This window comes from Oncorhynchus keta, unplaced genomic scaffold, assembly GCF_023373465.1.
Source record: "Oncorhynchus keta strain PuntledgeMale-10-30-2019 unplaced genomic scaffold, Oket_V2 Un_contig_25742_pilon_pilon, whole genome shotgun sequence".
Lineage (NCBI taxonomy): Eukaryota > Metazoa > Chordata > Actinopteri > Salmoniformes > Salmonidae > Oncorhynchus > Oncorhynchus keta.
This window is the reverse complement of record NW_026284602.1, coordinates 68,286-86,659: the sequence shown is the minus strand read 5'-3', so window position 1 is coordinate 86,659 and position 18,374 is coordinate 68,286. Positions and strand designations below refer to the sequence as shown.

Here is an 18,374-nt window from a genome sequence, read left to right as displayed (position 1 = left end):
ATGTCAGTAATACGCAGAACCCACTATCCTGTTGTTGAAAGAATGCTGTTATGTTAACGATGTCAGTAATACGCAGAACCCACTATCCTGTTGTTGAAAGAATGCTGTTATGTTAACGATGTCAGTAATACTCATGAACCCACTATCCTGTTGTTGAAAGAATGCTGTTATGTTATGTCAGTAATACCTGGAACCCACTATCCTGTTGTTGAAAGAATGCTGTTATGTTAACTATCCCAGTAATACGCGGAACCCACTATCCTGTTGTTGAAAAGAATGCTGTTATGTTATGTCAGTAATACGCAGAACCCACTATCCTGTTGTTGAAAGAATGCTGTTATGTTAACGATGTCAGTAATACGCGGAACCCACTATCCTGTTGTTGAAAGAATGCTGTTATGTTATGTCAGTAATACTCAGAACCCACTATCCTGTTGTTGAAAGAATGCTGTTATGTTATGTCAGTAATACGCAGAACCCACTATCCTGTTGTTGAAAGAATGCTGTTATGTTATGTCAGTAATACGCAGAACCCACTATCCTGTTGTTGAAAGAATGCTGTTATGTTAACGATGTCAGTAATACCCACTATCCTGTTGTTGAAAGAACCCACTATCCTGTTGTTGAAAGAATGCTGTTATGTTATGTCAGTAATACGCAGAACCCACTATCCTGTTGTTGAAAGAATGCTGTTATGTTAACGATGTCAGTAATACGCAGAACCCACTATCCTGTTGTTGAAAGAATGCTGTTATGTTAACGATGTCAGTAATACGCGGAACCCACTATCCTGTTGTTGAAAGAATGCTGTTATGTTATGTCAGTAATACTCAGAACCCACTATCCTGTTGTTGAAAGAATGCTGTTATGTTAACGATGTCAGTAATACTCAGAACCCACTATCCTGTTGTTGAAAGAATGCTGTTATGTTATGTCAGTAATACTCAGAACCCACTATCCTGTTGTTGACAGAATGCTGTTATGTTATGTCAGTAATACGCGGAACCCACTATCCTGTTGTTGAAAGAATGCTGTTATGTTATGTCAGTAATACTCAGAACCCACTATCCTGTTGTTGAAAGAATGCTGTTATGTTAACGATGTCAGTAATACTCAGAACCCACTATCCTGTTGTTGAAAGAATGCTGTTATGTTATGATGTCAGTAATACGGGAACCCACTATCCTGTTGTTGAAAGAATGCTGTTATGTTATGTCAGTAATACGCAGAACCCACTATCCTGTTGTTGAAAGAATGCTGTTATGTTAACGATGTCAGTAATACTCAGAACCCACTATCCTGTTGTTGAAAGAATGCTGTTATGTTATGTCAGTAATACTCAGAACCCACTATCCTGTTGTTGAAAGAATGCTGTTATGTTATGTCAGTAATACTCAGAACCCACTATCCTGTTGTTGAAAGAATGCTGTTATATTATGTCAGTAATACGCGGAACCCACTATCCTGTTGTTGAAAGAATGCTGTTATGTTAACGATGTCAGTAATACTCAGAACCCACTATCCTGTTGTTGAAAGAATGCTGTTATGTTAACGATGTCAGTAATACTCAGAACCCACTATCCTGTTGTTGAAAGAATGCTGTTATGTTATGTCAGTAATACGCAGAACCCACTATCCTGTTGTTGAAAGAATGCTGTTATGTTACCGATGTCAGTAATACGCAGAACCCACTATCCTGTTGTTGAAAGAATGCTGTTATGTTAACGATGCCAGTAATACGGGGAACCCACTATCCTGTTGTTGAAAGAATGCTGTTATGTTATGTCAGTAATACTCAGAACCCACTATCCTGTTGTTGAAAGAATGCTGTTATGTTATGTCAGTAATACTCAGAACCCACTATCCTGTTGTTGAAAGAATGCTGTTATGTTAACGATGTCAGTAATACTCAGAACCCACTATCCTGTTGTTGAAAGAATGCTGTTATGTTATGTCAGTAATACTCAGAACCCACTATCCTGTTGTTGAAAGAATGCTGTTATGTTAACGATGTCAGTAATACTCAGAACCCACTATCCTGTTGTTGAAAGAATGCTGTTATGTTATGTCAGTAATACTCAGAACCCACTATCCTGTTGTTGAAAGAATGCTGTTATGTTAACGATGTCAGTAATACGGGAACCCACTATCCTGTTGTTGAAAGAATGCTGTTATGTTATGTCAGTAATACGGGAACCCACTATCCTGTTGTTGAAAGAATGCTGTTATGTTAAAGAATGCGTTATGTCAGTAATACGCAGAACCCACTATCCTGTTGTTGAAAGAATGCTGTTATGTTATGTCAGTAATACTCAGAACCCACTATCCTGTTGTTGAAAGAATGCTGTTATGTTAACGCTGTCAGTAATACTCAGAACCCACTATCCTGTTGTTGAAAGAATGCTGTTATGTTAACGATGCCAGTAATACGGGGAACCCACTATCCTGTTGTTGAAAGAATGCTGTTATGTTAACGATGCCAGTAATACGGGGAACCCACTATCCTGTTGTTGAAAGAATGCTGTTATGTTAACGATGTCAGTAATACGCGGAACCCACTATCCTGTTGTTGAAAGAATGCTGTTATGTTATGTCAGTAATACTCAGAACCCACTATCCTGTTGTTGAAAGAATGCTGTTATGTTAACGATGTCAGTAATACGCGGAACCCACTATCCTGTTGTTGAAAGAATGCTGTTATGTTATGTCAGTAATACTCAGAACCCACTATCCTGTTGTTGAAAGAATGCTGTTATGTTAACGATGTCAGTAATACGCGGAACCCACTATCCTGTTGTTGAAAGAATGCTGTTATGTTAACGATGTCAGTAATACGCGGAACCCACTATCCTGTTGTTGAAAGAATGCTGTTATGTTATGTCAGTAATACTCAGAACCCACTATCCTGTTGTTGAAAGAATGCTGTTATGTTAACGATGTCAGTAATACGCAGAACCCACTATCCTGTTGTTGAAAGAATGCTGTTATGTTATGTCAGTAATACGGGAACCCACTATCCTGTTGTTGAAAGAATGCTGTTATGTTATGTCAGTAATACTCAGAACCCACTGTCCTGTTGTTGAAAGAATGCTGTTATGTTATGTCAGTAATACTCAGAACCCACTGTCCTGTTGTTGAAAGAATGCTGTTATGTTATGTCAGTAATACGCGGAACCCACTATCCTGTTGTTGAAAGAATGCTGTTATGTTATGTCAGTAATACTCAGAACCCACTATCCTGTTGTTGAAAGAATGCTGTTATGTTATGTCAGTAATACTCAGAACCCACTATCCTGTTGTTGAAAGAATGCTGTTATGTTATGTCAGTGCTGTTAATATGTCAGTAATAGAACCCACTATCCTGTTGTTGAAAGAATGCTGTTATGTTAACGATGTCAGTAATACTCAGAACCCACTATCCTGTTGTTGAAAGAATGCTGTTATGTTATGTCAGTAATACTCAGAACCCACTATCCTGTTGTTGAAAGAATGCTGTTATGTTATGTCAGTAATACTCAGAACCCACTATCCTGTTGTTGACAGAATGCTGTTATGTTATGTCAGTAATACGCGGAACCCACTATCCTGTTGTTGAAAGAATGCTGTTATGTTATGTCAGTAATACTCAGAACCCACTGTCCTGTTGTTGAAAGAATGCTGTTATGTTATGTCAGTAATACTCAGAACCCACTATCCTGTTGTTGAAAGAATGCTGTTATGTTATGTCAGTAATACTCAGAACCCACTATCCTGTTGTTGAAAGAATGCTGTTATGTTATGTCAGTAATACTCAGAACCCACTATCCTGTTGTTGAAAGAATGCTGTTATGTTATGTCAGTAATACTCAGAACCCACTATCCTGTTGTTGAAAGAATGCTGTTATGTTATGTCAGTAATACTCAGAACCCACTATCCTGTTGTTGAAAGAATGCTGTTATGTTAACGATGTCAGTAATACGCAGAACCCACTATCCTGTTGTTGAAAGAATGCTGTTATGTTAACGATGTCAGTAATACTCAGAACCCACTATCCTGTTGTTGACAACACCATGCTCTGCTAACTGAGCTACCCACGTCCCAATTTGTGAAACTGCAATATTTGTCAGACTCACAGAGAGAGCGTCATGGTGTTCTGGTGAACCGAGTATCCATATTTACTGTCGTTCAGCAGAGACACTCCAAAGCCGTGCTCTGATAGGTCGGCCCATTTGTGGCCCCAAACCTAGGAAGGAGAATTATTCTATTTTTATAGGACCAGCAAAACAACAATGCTAAGGGGGGTTAGCAGATGGGTTATTTATGTCAGTCAGTAGCAGTAGGGAATTGTCTCTGCTTCTGCTTGCTCTTTGGGGGACTAGGATGGTTTACTGTAAAGCTCTTTGGGGGACTAGGATGGTTTACTGTAAAGCTCTTTGGGGGACTAGGATGGTTACTGTAAAGCTCTTTGGGGGACTAGGCTGGTTTACTGTAAAGCTCTTTGGGGGACTAGGCTGGTTTACTGTAAAGCTCTTTGGGGGACTAGGATGGTTACTGTAAAGCTCTTTGGGGGACTAGGCTGGTTACTGTAAAGCTCTTTGGGGGACTAGGCTGGTTACTGTAAAGCTCTTTGGGGGACTAGGCTGGTTACTGTAAAGCTCTTTGGGGGACTAGGCTGGTTACTGTAAAGCTCTTTGGGGGACTAGGCTGGTTACTGTAAAGCTCTTTGGGGACTAGGCTGGTTTACTGTAAAGCTCTTTGGGGGAATAGGCTGGCTACTGTAAAGCTCTTTGGGTGACTAGGCTGGCTACTGTAAAGCTCTTTGGGGTCTAGGCTGGTTACTGTAAAGCTCTTTGGGGGAATAGGCTGGTTACTGTAAAGCTCTTTGGGGTCTAGGCTGGTTACTGTAAAGCTATTTGGGGTCTAGGCTGGTTACTGTAAAGCTCTTTGGGGTCTAGGCTGGTTACTGTAAAGCTATTTGGGGTCTAGGCTGGTTACTGTAAAGCTCTTGTGATAATTGTTGATGTAAGAAGGCTGTATAAAACATGTTATTGGTACCTCGAAGCGTGCCCAGTCCCAGCTCGTGTTCCTGTGTGTGGGTCTCTGCAGGTGTCCAAACTGGATCTCATAGGTGGCGTTGGGGCTCCTCACCCTCACTGGGAACTCTACCTTCAGGAACTTATGGGACTCGAACCACTCCACCTGGAATAAACAACATTATGGGACTGAAACCATTCCACCTGGAATAAACAACATTATGGGACTGAAACCATCCACCTGGAATGAACAACATTATGGGACTGAAACCACTCCACCTGGAATAAACAACATTATGGGACTGAAACCACTCCACCTGGAATAAACAACATTATGGGACTGAAACCATTCCACCTGGAATAAACATTATGGGACTGAAACCATTCCACCTGGAATAAACATTATGGGACTGATTATCTGGAATAAACAACATTATGGGAAACCATTCCACCTGGAATAAACAACATTATGGGACTGAAACCATTCCACCTGGAATAAACATTATGGGACTGAAACCACTCCACCTGGAATAAACAACATTATGGGACTGAAACCATTCCACCTGGAATAAACAACATTATGGGACTGAAACCACTCCACCTGGAATAAACAACATTATGGGACTGAAACCACTCCACCTGGAATAAACAACATTATGGGACTGAAACCATTCCACCTGGAATAAACATTATGGGACTGAAACCACTCCATCTGGAATAAACAACATTATGGGACTGAAACCATTCCACCTGGAATAAACAACATTATGGGACTGAAACCACTCCACCTGGAATAAACAACATTATGGGACTGAAACCACTCCACCTGGAATAAACAACATTATGGGACTGAAACCATTCCACCTGGAATAAACATTATGGGACTGAAACCACTCCATCTGGAAAAAACAACATTATGGGACTGAAACCATTCCACCTGGAATAAACAACATTATGGGACTGAAACCACTCCACCTGGAATAAACAACATTATGGGACTGAAACCATTCCACCTGGAATAAACATTATGAGACTGAAACCACTCCACCTGGAATAAACAACATTATTAACTGGGAGAAGGTGGAAGACATTACAACAACATTATTAACTGGGAGAAGGTGGAAGACATTACAACAACATTATGGGACTGAAACCACTCCACCTGGAATAAACAACATTATGGGACTGAAACCACTCCACCTGGAATAAACAACATTATGAACTGGGAGAAGGTGGAAGACATTACAACAACATTATAAGTAGTAGATAGATACATAGATTTAAAGATTGAACATCTTTTCTGAGTCAGATATGGAAAAGTTGATTAGCGAAAGGCAAGATTCTGGCAGATTAACCTTTTTATACTTTGCAAATGCATATGAAGTGTTAACAGTAATCTCTGTCAAGTACCTGAGTATTTACCTTGATAAGGACACATGGTGTCTACAGTACCTGAGTATTTACCTTGATATGAGGACACATGGTGTCTACAGTACCTGAGTATTTACCTTGATGAGGACACATGGTGTCTACAGTACCTGAGTATTTACCTTGATAAGGACACATGGTATCTACAGTACCTGAGTATTTACCTTGATAAGGACACATGGTGTCTACAGTACCTGAGTATTTACCTTGATATGAGGCCACATGGTGTCTACAGTACCTGAGTATTTACCTTGATGAGGACACATGGTGTCTACAGTACCTGAGTATTTACCTTGATGAGGACACATGGTGTCTACAGTACCTGAGTATTTACCTTGATATGAGGACACATGGTGTCTACAGTACCTGAGTATTTACCTTGATAAGGACACATGGTGTCTACAGTACCTGAGTATTTACCTTGATGAGGACACATGGTGTCTACAGTACCTGATGAGGGACACATGGTGTCTACAGTACCTGAGTATTTACCTTGATGAGGACACATGGTGTCTACAGTACCTGAGTATTTACCTTGATGAGGACACATGGTGTCTACAGTACCTGAGTATTTACCTTGATAAGGACACATGGTGTCTACAGTACCTGAGAGATGAGGACACATGGTGTCTACAGTACCTGAGTATTTACCTTGATGAGGACACATGGTGTCTACAGTACCTGAGTATTTACCTTGATGAGGACACATGGTATCTACAGTACCTGAGTATTTACATTGATGAGGACACATGGTGTCTACAGTACCTGAGTATTTACCTTGATATGAGGACACATGGTATCTACAGTACCTGAGTATTTACCTTGATGAGGACACATGGTGTCTACAGTACCTGAGTATTTACCTTGATAAGGACACATGGTGTCTACAGTACCTGAGTATTTACCTTGATATGAGGACACATGGTGTCTACAGTACCTGAGTATTTACCTTGATGAGGACACATGGTGTCTACAGTACCTGAGTATTTACCTTGATATGAGGACACATGGTATCTACAGTACCTGAGTATTTACCTTGATAAGGACACATGGTGTCTACAGTACCTGAGTATTTACCTTGATATGAGGACACATGGTGTCTACAGTACCTGAGTATTTACCTTGATAAGGACACATGGTGTCTACAGTACCTGAGTATTTACCTTGATATGAGGACACATGGTGTCTACAGTACCTGAGTATTTACCTTGATAAGGACACATGGTGTCTACAGTACAGTACCTTGAGTATTTACCTGAGTGATATGAGGACACATGGTGTCTACAGTACCTGAGTTATTTACCTTGATACCTGAGTATTTACCTTGATGAGGACACATGGTGTCTACAGTACCTGAGTATTTACCTTGATATGAGGCCACATGGTGTCTACAGTACCTGAGTATTTACCTTGATAAGGACACATGGTGTCTACAGTACCTGAGTATTTACCTTGATAAGGACACATGGTGTCTACAGTACCTGAGTATTTACCTTGATATGAGGCCACATGGTGTCTACAGTACCTGAGTATTTACCTTGATAAGGACACATGGTGTCTACAGTACCTGATGGTATGAGGCCACATCTACAGTACCTGAGTATTTACCTTGATAAGGACACATGGTGTCTACAGTACCTGAGTATTTACCTTGATATGAGGACACATGGTATCTACAGTACCTGAGTATTTACCTTGATAAGGACACATGGTGTCTACAGTACCTGAGTATTTACCTTGATATGAGGACACATGGTGTCTACAGTACCTGAGTATTTACCTTGATAAGGACACATGGTGTCTACCTGAGTACCTGAGTATTTACCTTGATATGAGGACACATGGTGTCTACAGTACCTGAGTATTTACCTTGATATGAGGACACATGGTATCTACAGTACCTGAGTATTTACCTTGATAAGGACACATGGTGTCTACAGTACCTGAGTATTTACCTTGATGAGGACACATGGTGTCTACAGTACCTGAGTATTTACCTTGATAAGGACACATGGTGTCTACAGTACCTGAGTATTTACCTTGATGAGGACACATGGTGTCTACAGTACCTGAGTATTTACCTTGATATGAGGACACATGGTGTCTACAGTACCTGAGTATTTACCTTGATATGAGGACACATGGTGTCTACAGTACCTGAGTATTTACCTTGATAGGACACATGGTGTCTACAGTACCTGATATTTACCTTGAGGACACATGGTGTCTACAGTACCTGAGTATTTACCTTGATATGAGGACACATGGTGTCTACAGTACCTGAGTTTATTTACTACAGTACCTGATATTTACCTTGATATGAGGACACATGGTGTCTACAGTACCTGAGTATTTACCTTGATAAGGACACATGGTATCTACAGTACCTGAGTATTTACATTGATGAGGACACATGGTGTCTACAGTACCTGAGTATTTACCTTGATATGAGGACACATGGTATCTACAGTACCTGAGTATTTACCTTGATGAGGACACATGGTGTCTACAGTACCTGAGTATTTACCTTGATGAGGACACATGGTATCTACAGTACCTGAGTATTTACCTTGATGAGGACACATGGTGTCTACAGTACCTGAGTATTTACCTTGATATGAGGCCACATGGTGTCTACAGTACCTGAGTATTTACCTTGATATGAGGACACATGGTATTTACCTTGATCACATGGTACAGTACCTGAGTATTTACCTTGATGAGGACACATGGTGTCTACAGTACCTGAGTATTTACCTTGATGAGGACACATGGTGTCTACAGTACCTGAGTATTTACCTTGATGAGGACACATGGTGTCTATTTACAGTCTACCCTGAGTATTTACCTTGATAGGACATGGTGTCTACAGTACCTGAGTATTTACCTTGATGAGGACACATGGTGTCTACAGTACCTGAGTATTTACCTTGATATGAGGTGTCTACAGTACCTGATGGTGGACACATGGTGTCTACAGTACCTGAGTATTTACCTTGATATGAGGACACATGGTGTCTACAGTACCTGAGTATTTACCTTGATATGAGGACACATGGTGTCTACAGTACCTGAGTATTTACCTTGATGAGGACACATGGTGTCTACAGTACCTGAGTATTTACCTTGAGGAGGACACATGGTGTCTACAGTACCTGAGTATTTAGGACACATGGTGTCTACAGTAGGACACATGGGACACATGGTGTCTACAGTACCTGAGTATTTACCTTGATGAGGACACATGGTGTCTACAGTACCTGAGTATTTACCTTGATGAGGACACATGGTGTCTACAGTACCTGAGTATTTACACATGGTGTCTTACCTGATATTTACCTTGATGAGGACACATGGTGTCTACAGTACCTGAGTATTTACCTTGATGAGGACACATGGTGTCAGTACCTGAGTACCCTTGATATGTATTTACCTGAGACCTGAGAGGACACATGGTGTCTACAGTACCTGAGTATTTACCTTGATGAGGACACATGGTATCTACAGTACCTGAGTATTTACCTTGATATGAGGACACATGGTGTCTACAGTACCTGAGTATTTACCTTGATGAGGACACATGGTGACAGTACCTGAGGACACATGAGGACACATGGTATCTACAGTACCTGAGTATTTACCTTGATATGAGGACACATGGTATCTACAGTACCTGAGTATTTACCTTGATAAGGACACATGGTGTCTACAGTACCTGAGTATTTACCTTGATGAGGACACATGGTATCTACAGTACCTGAGTATTTACATTGATGAGGACACATGGTATCTACAGTACCTGAGTATTTACCTTGATATGAGGACACATGGTGTCTACAGTACCTGAGTATTTACCTTGATGAGGACACATGGTGTCTACAGTACCTGAGTATTTACCTTGATGAGGACACATGGTGTCTACAGTACCTGAGTATTTACCTTGATGAGGACACATGGTGTCTACAGTACCTGAGTATTTACCTTGATGAGGACACATGGTGTCTACAGTACCTGAGTATTTACCTTGATGAGGACACATGGTGTCTACAGTACCTGAGTATTTACCTTGATGAGGACACATGGTGTCTACAGTACCTGAGTATTTACCTTGATATGAGGACACATGGTGTCTACAGTACCTGAGTATTTACCTTGATAAGGACACATGGTATCTACAGTACCTGAGTATTTACCTTGATAAGGACACATGGTATCTACAGTACCTGAGTATTTACCTTGATAAGGACACATGGTGTCTACAGTACCTGAGTATTTACCTTGATAAGGACACATGGTGTCTACAGTACCTGAGTGTTGAACTTGACATGAGGACACATGGCATCCAGGATGATCTCCTGGGTGATGGTGCTCTTATCACTGATTCTGAGAGTGAAGGTCACACTGCCTCTCAGTCCTCCTGGAGATGCTATCTGGACAGGAGACACCACCTCTACTACAGGCTTCCTATAGGAAGGTCAGAGGTCAGAGTTAGACCCCCTGGAGATGAGGCCTGGACAGGAGACTCCACCTCTACTACCGGCTTCCTATAGGGAAGTTAGAGGTCAGGGGTTAAGGTTAGGATTAGACCCTCAGAAGATGACACCTGGGCCGGACACTCCACTTCCACCGCAGGCTTCCAATAGAGGACACACGGGCACTGTGGCCTGACAGACAAACTAACTACATATACTGGCACTGCGGCCTGACAGACAAACTAACTACATATACTGGCACTGTGGCCTGACAGACAAACTAACTACATATACTGGCACTGTGGCCTGACAGACAAACTAACTACATATACTGGCACTGTGGCCTGACAGACAAACTAACTACATATACTGGCACTGTGGCCTGACAGACAAACTAACTACATATACTGGCACTGCGGCCTGACAGACAAACTAACTACATATACTGGCACTGTGGCCTGAATGACAAACTAACTACATATACTGGCACTGTGGCCTGACAGACAAACTAACTACATATACTGGCACTGTGGCCTGACAGACAAACTAACTACATATACTGGCACTGTGGCCTGACAGACAAACTAACTACATATACTGGCACTGTGGCCTGACAGACAAACTAACTACATATACTGGCACTGTGGCCTGACAGACAAACTAACTACATATACTGGCACTGTGGCCTGACAGACAAACTAACTACATATACTGTCACTGTGGCCTGACAGACAAACTAACTACATATACTGTCACTGTGGCCTGACAGAAAACTAACTACATATACTGTCACTGTGGCCTGACAGACAAACTAACTACATATACTGGCACTATGGCCTGAATGACAAACTAACTACATATACTGGCACTGTGGCCTGACAGACAAACTAACTACATATACTGGCACTGTGGCCTGACAGACAAACTAACTACATATACTGGCACTGTGGCCTGACAGACAAACTAACTACATATACTGGCACTGTGGCCTGACAGACAAACTAACTACATATACTGGCACTGCGGCCTGACAGACAAACTAACTACATATACTGGCACTGCGGCCTGACAGACAAACTAACTACATATACTGGCACTGTGGCCTGACAGACAAACTAACTACATATACTGGCACTGTGGCCTGACAGACAAACTAACTACATATACTGGCACTGTGGCCTGACAGACAAACTAACTACATATACTGGCACTGTGGCCTGACAGACAAACTAACTACATATACTGGCACTGTGGCCTGAATGACAAACTAACTACATATACTGGCACTGCGACAGACAAACTGGCCTGACAGACAAACTAACTACATATACTGGCACTGTGGCCTGACAGACAAACTAACTACATATACTGGCACTGTGGCCTGACAGACAAACTAACTACATATACTGGCACTGTGGCCTGACAGACAAACTAACTACATATACTGGCACTGTGGCCTGACAGACAAACTAACTACATATACTGGCACTGTGGCCTGACAGACAAACTAACTACATATACTGGCACTGTGGCCTGACAGACAAACTAACTACATATACTGGCACTGTGGCCTGACAGACAAACTAACTACATATACTGGCACTGTGGCCTGACAGACAAACTAACTACATATACTGGCACTGTGGCCTGACAGACAAACTAACTACATATACTGGCACTGTGGCCTGACAGACAAACTAACTACATATACTGGCACTGTGGCCTGACAGACAAACTAACTACATATACTGGCACTGTGGCCTGACAGACAAACTAACTACATATACTGGCACTGTGGCCTGACAGACAAACTAACTACATATACTGGCACTGTGGCCTGACAGACAAACTAACTACATATACTGGCACTGTGGCCTGACAGACAAACTAACTACATATACTGGCACTGTGGCCTGACAGACAAACTAACTACATATACTGGCACTGTGGCCTGACAGACAAACTAACTACATATACTGGCACTGTGGCCTGACAGACAAACTAACTACATATACTGGCACTGTGGCCTGACAGACAAACTAACTACATATACTGGCACTGTGGCCTGACAGACAAACTAACTACATATACTGGCACTGTGGCCTGACAGACAAACTAACTACATATACTGGCACTGTGGCCTGACAGACAAACTAACTACATATACTGGCACTGTGGCCTGACAGACAAACTAACTACATATACTGGCACTGTGGCCTGACAGACAAACTAACTACATATACTGGCACTGTGGCCTGACAGACAAACTAACTACATATACTGGCACTGTGGCCTGACAGACAAACTAACTACATATACTGGCACTGTGGCCTGACAGACAAACTAACTACATATACTGGCACTGTGGCCTGACAGACAAACTAACTACATATACTGGCACTGTGGCCTGACAGACAAACTAACTACATATACTGGCACTGTGGCCTGACAGACAAACTAACTACATATACTGGCACTGTGGCCTGACAGACAAACTAACTACATATACTGGCACTGTGGCCTGACAGACAAACTAACTACATATACTGGCACTGTGGCCTGACAGACAAACTAACTACATATACTGGCACTGTGGCCTGACAGACAAACTAACTACATATACTGGCACTGTGGCCTGACAGACAAACTAACTACATATACTGGCACTGTGGCCTGACAGACAAACTAACTACATATACTGGCACTGTGGCCTGACAGACAAACTAACTACATATACTGGCACTGTGGCCTGACAGACAAACTAACTACATATACTGGCACTGTGGCCTGACAGACAAACTAACTACATATACTGGCACTGTGGCCTGACAGACAAACTAACTACATATACTGGCACTGTGGCCTGACAGACAAACTAACTACATATACTGGCACTGTGGCCTGACAGACAAACTAACAAACTAACTACATATACTGGCACTGTGGCCTGACAGACAAACTAACTACATATACTGGCACTGTGGCCTGACAGACAAACTAACTACATATACTGGCACTGTGGCCTGACAGACAAACTAACTACATATACTGGCACTGTGGCCTGACAGACAAACTAACTACATATACTGGCACTGTGGCCTGACAGACAAACTAACTACATATACTGGCACTGTGGCCTGACAGACAAACTAACTACATATACTGGCACTGTGGCCTGACAGACAAACTAACTACATATACTGGCACTGTGGCCTGACAGACAAACTAACTACATATACTGGCACTGTGGCCTGACAGACAAACTAACTACATATACTGGCACTGTGGCCTGACAGACAAACTAACTACATATACTGGCACTGGCACAGACAAACTAACTACATATACTGGCACTGGCCTGACAGACAAACTAACTACATATACTGGCACTGTGGCCTGACAGACAAACTAACTACATATACTGGCACTGTGGCCTGACAGACAAACTAACTACATATACTGGCACTGTGGCCTGACAGACAAACTAACTACATATACTGGCACTGTGGCCTGACAGACAAACTAACTACATATACTGGCACTGTGGCCTGACAGACAAACTAACTACATATACTGGCACTGTGGCCTGACAGACAAACTAACTACATATACTGGCACTGTGGCCTGAAAGACAAACTAACTACATATACTGGCACTGTGGCCTGACAGACAAACTAACTACATATACTGGCACTGTGGCCTGACAGACAAACTAACTACATATACTGTCACTGTGGCCTGACAGACAAACTAACTACATATACTGTCACTGTGGCCTGACAGACAAACTAACTACATATACTGTCACTGTGGCCTGACAGACAAACTAACTACATATACTGTCACTGTGGCCTGACAGACAAACTAACTACATATACTGTCACTGTGGCCTGACAGACAAACTAACTACATATACTGGCACTATGGCCTGACAGACAAACTAACTACATATACTGGCACTGTGGCCTGACAGACAAACTAACTACATATACTGGCACTATGGCCTGACAGACAAACTAACTACATATACTGGCACTGTGGCCTGACAGACAAACTAACTGCTGAGTTCAGTAGGCTCCAAACTGCCCGAACAGGGGAGGGATTATCTGAACTTGTCCAATCAAATCAAATGTATTTATAAAGCCCTTCCTACATCAGCTGATATCACAAAGTGCTGTACAGAAACCCAGCCTAAAACCCCAAACAGCAAGCAATGCAGGTGTAGAAGCATGGTGGCTAGGAAAAACTCCCTAGAAAGACCAAAACCTAGGAAGAAACCTAGAGAGGAACCAGGCTAAGAGGGGTGAGTCCTAATGAACACGACCCCGTTGTATAGGCCAGCCCGATGAGAACAGGAAGCAGGATGTTTCTCTCACCGTGTCTGTAGGTGGTAGTCCATCACGTCCCAGGCGTCCCAGTACAGAGGAACATCATCAAACAGCACAAACTGGTTCCCATGGCAACCGTGAGATATCGCCTCTCTGGAACACAGAGAGAGAGAGAACGGTTTCATCCTCGCTGTGTGAGAGAGAGAACGGTTTCATCCTCGCTGTGTGAGAGAGAGAACGGTTTCATCCTCGCTGTGTGAGAGAGAGAACGGTTTCATCCTCGCTGTGTGAGAGAGAGAACGGTTTCATTCTCGCTGTGTGAGAGAGAGAACGGTTTCATTCTCGCTGTGTGAGAGAGAGAACGGTTTCATTCTAGCTGTGTGAGAGAGAGAACAGTCAGAATGGATCAATTTTAAATAAATATCTACATTTGCAGCGAACTTTAAAAGAATGCACGTGTGGATCGAACTTGACCATAATAAACACATTTTAGAGCCCAAAGCAGCCTTCACATTTTGGGGGTTTTGGCCATTCTGCAGATCGTCATTTACATAGGAGTTCCAGGACAGACCAGGGCTTTTGGCACCGATAGGTTGCTAGGCGACCAGCAGAGCTAGTGACTTCACGCTCCAGACCAGACACTGGGGGACTGGTTATAAGCATTGGACACAATATGTCCTCTTGGTTCTAGCGTAACATTTTGTTTCCAACAGTGATGGTTTGTATAAACCTTGGTTGTCGAGATGTCTAAAATGCGATCCTGTACAGAGATACTTTACTTTTGAGGAGATGCGATACTCCATTGAAATCGTATTGACGCCCATTGTGTACGTTGCCCATGCGTTGTCAATGTCCTGCTGGGCACCAGCTCAAGTCAATTGGGCAACATTGCAAATCTTTTTCGAGGTGTGAGATAATGAACTTGTTTCCTGTAACATCGTATAGCTTTGGAATCGTGACATTACGTAATTGAGGAAAATAGGCAGGTTTCTCGACTCAGGTTTCTCGACTCAGGTTTCTCGACTCAGGTTTCTCGACTCAGGTTTCTCGACTCAGGTTTCTCGACTCAGGTTTCTCGACTCAGGTTTCTCGACTCAGGTTTCTCGACTCAGGTTTCTCGACTCAGGTTTCTCGACTCAGGTTTCTCGACTCAGGTTTCTCGACTCAGGTTTCTCGACTCAGGTTTCCCGCTGTAGAGTTTCAGTTGACTAAGTGAGAAGATGTTAGCCTGCCTGCATAGCAACTGTTTTTTTTCTGGGAAGATTTTGTCTTCAGATGGAAGGATGAAAGAGTATAAATGTCTTTATTAAAATAGCGTGCAGAACGCATCACAGGCATATGCAAATTAAGTGAAAGTGACGCTTTTGTGATTGGACAGTGAAAATTCTGTGTCGTTCTTGATCCCGTTTCACACGGGCTATTTTAGCACAGTGTTTCTGTGTTCCTACTCCGGAGCAAGGCCAGATAGCCCTGGGATAAGATTGATCCTAGCCCACTTTAGAATGTGCAAGTGTGAACACTCGGTTAGCCACGGGCTAAAATCCCCCTTAGCCCAAGGCTGAGGAGGCTCTTAGCCACAGGGCTGAGGAGGCTCTTAGCCACAGGGCTGAGGAGGCTCTTATTACAGGGTTGAGGAGGCTCTTATTACAGGGCTGAGGAGGCTCTTAGACACAGGGCTGAGGAGGCTCTTAGCCACAGGGCTGAGGAGGCTCTTATCACAGGGCTGAGGAGGCTCTTAGCCACAGGGCTGAGGAGGCTCTTAGACACAGGGCTGAGGAGGCTCTTAGACACAGGGCTGAGGAGGCTCTTAGACACAGGGCTGAGGAGGCTCTTAGCCACAGGGCTGAGGAGGCTCTTAGACACAGGGCTGAGGAGGCTCTTAGACACAGGGCTGAGGAGGCTCTTAGACACAGGGCTGAGGTGCAGTGTGAACGCGCCTTCTGAGGATGGGATTTTACCTGTTAGTCTCGACCAGGTACAAGGAAGCCAGGCATCCATCCTTATTAACAACAGCACGTAATATCCCATTCTCCAGGAGGACAGTACCATCAACCTATGATAGAACAACATTCAAACTAAGATTATCAACGGAAGAGTCACAGTCAACCGAAAGCGCCAAATAAAAGCGACATTTAAAGAACTATTCCCATGAATCAAATGAAATGTCCCACAGCCATGTAGTGTATATTTACCTGAACCTTGACGGAGACCAGAGGGACAGGTTTGGTAGCAGTGGCATCACGGACAGAAACTACACCAACACTGGGGACTGTCACCAGAGCTACAGAATAACACATGTTTGTTCACAACGGCAGACGGAGCGAATGTGGACATCTGACATGCAGGTACAGCTCCAACTGTTTCACTGTGCATCACCTCTAAATAACCTACAAGTTCAATTGTGAAAGAACAACACCCTTTTGTATTGTGGTTGAGTAACTGCATCAATGATCTGTGAGTATTCACACTGTGTAGTCAGCTACGGTACCTAGGCATGGTTGTTGATGATCAGGAGCGCCCCCTGTCAGTGGGAGAACCTCGGTGCGTTCCCAGGGCAGGGTGTTGAGGACAGCAACGGAAGTAGCAGTACTGTCAGAGTCTCCTGTCTGGGTCATAGTCCCTTCAGACCCCAGGGCCCGACAGGAAACACGCAGCAGTCTGGTCCCCACGGTACGGATGTCTGAGAGACAGCGGTACACACACACAGGAATTGGGGTTCACACTCCACATGGAATGGTTTAAGTTTGTGACTTTTTCTAAAAATAAAAACGGTCTGCTATTGTCATTATGGTCTTTTTTCATATACCCTGATAATATACAGCTGATATATACCCTGATATATACCCTGATAATACGCCAGGGTAGTGGGTTCGATCCCCGGGACCACCGGGACCACCCATACATAGAATGTATGCACACATGACTGTAAGTCGCTTTGGATAAAAGCGTCTGCTAAATGGCATATATTATATTATTATTATTATTATATTATATATTATTATATTATTATATTATTATATTATTATTATTATTATATTATTATTATTATATTAATATACAGCTGTTATATACCCTGATATATACCCTGATAATATACAGCTGTTATATACCCTGATATATATACCCTGATAAT

At 42.7% G+C, this 18,374-nt stretch overlaps 1 protein-coding gene and 1 long non-coding RNA gene across 2 annotated transcripts in view; both read right to left on the bottom strand.

Moving 5' to 3' along the window:
- Positions 1–4,109: 4,109 nt before the first annotated feature.
- The window catches only part of man2c1 (mannosidase, alpha, class 2C, member 1), a 50,781-nt gene continuing 36,516 nt past the window's right edge, over positions 4,110–18,374 (bottom strand). Inside the window, exons 16-22 of the mRNA XM_052506225.1 lie at positions 17,730–17,921; positions 17,434–17,522; positions 17,200–17,294; positions 15,290–15,394; positions 10,749–10,905; positions 5,036–5,179; positions 4,110–4,223 (exon numbers count right to left, since the gene is read on the bottom strand). Of these exons, the coding sequence (XP_052362185.1) occupies positions 4,110–4,223; positions 5,036–5,179; positions 10,749–10,905; positions 15,290–15,394; positions 17,200–17,294; positions 17,434–17,522; positions 17,730–17,921 (896 nt within the window). The remainder of the gene's footprint in view (positions 4,224–5,035; positions 5,180–10,748; positions 10,906–15,289; positions 15,395–17,199; positions 17,295–17,433; positions 17,523–17,729; positions 17,922–18,374) is intronic.
- Positions 9,647–10,734, bottom strand: LOC127922455 (uncharacterized). The gene is made up of 5 exons (XR_008111403.1): positions 10,677–10,734; positions 10,253–10,592; positions 10,127–10,168; positions 9,910–9,963; positions 9,647–9,743 (listed from the first exon to the last, which is right to left on the bottom strand). It is a non-coding gene; the product is annotated as an uncharacterized LOC127922455 (long non-coding RNA).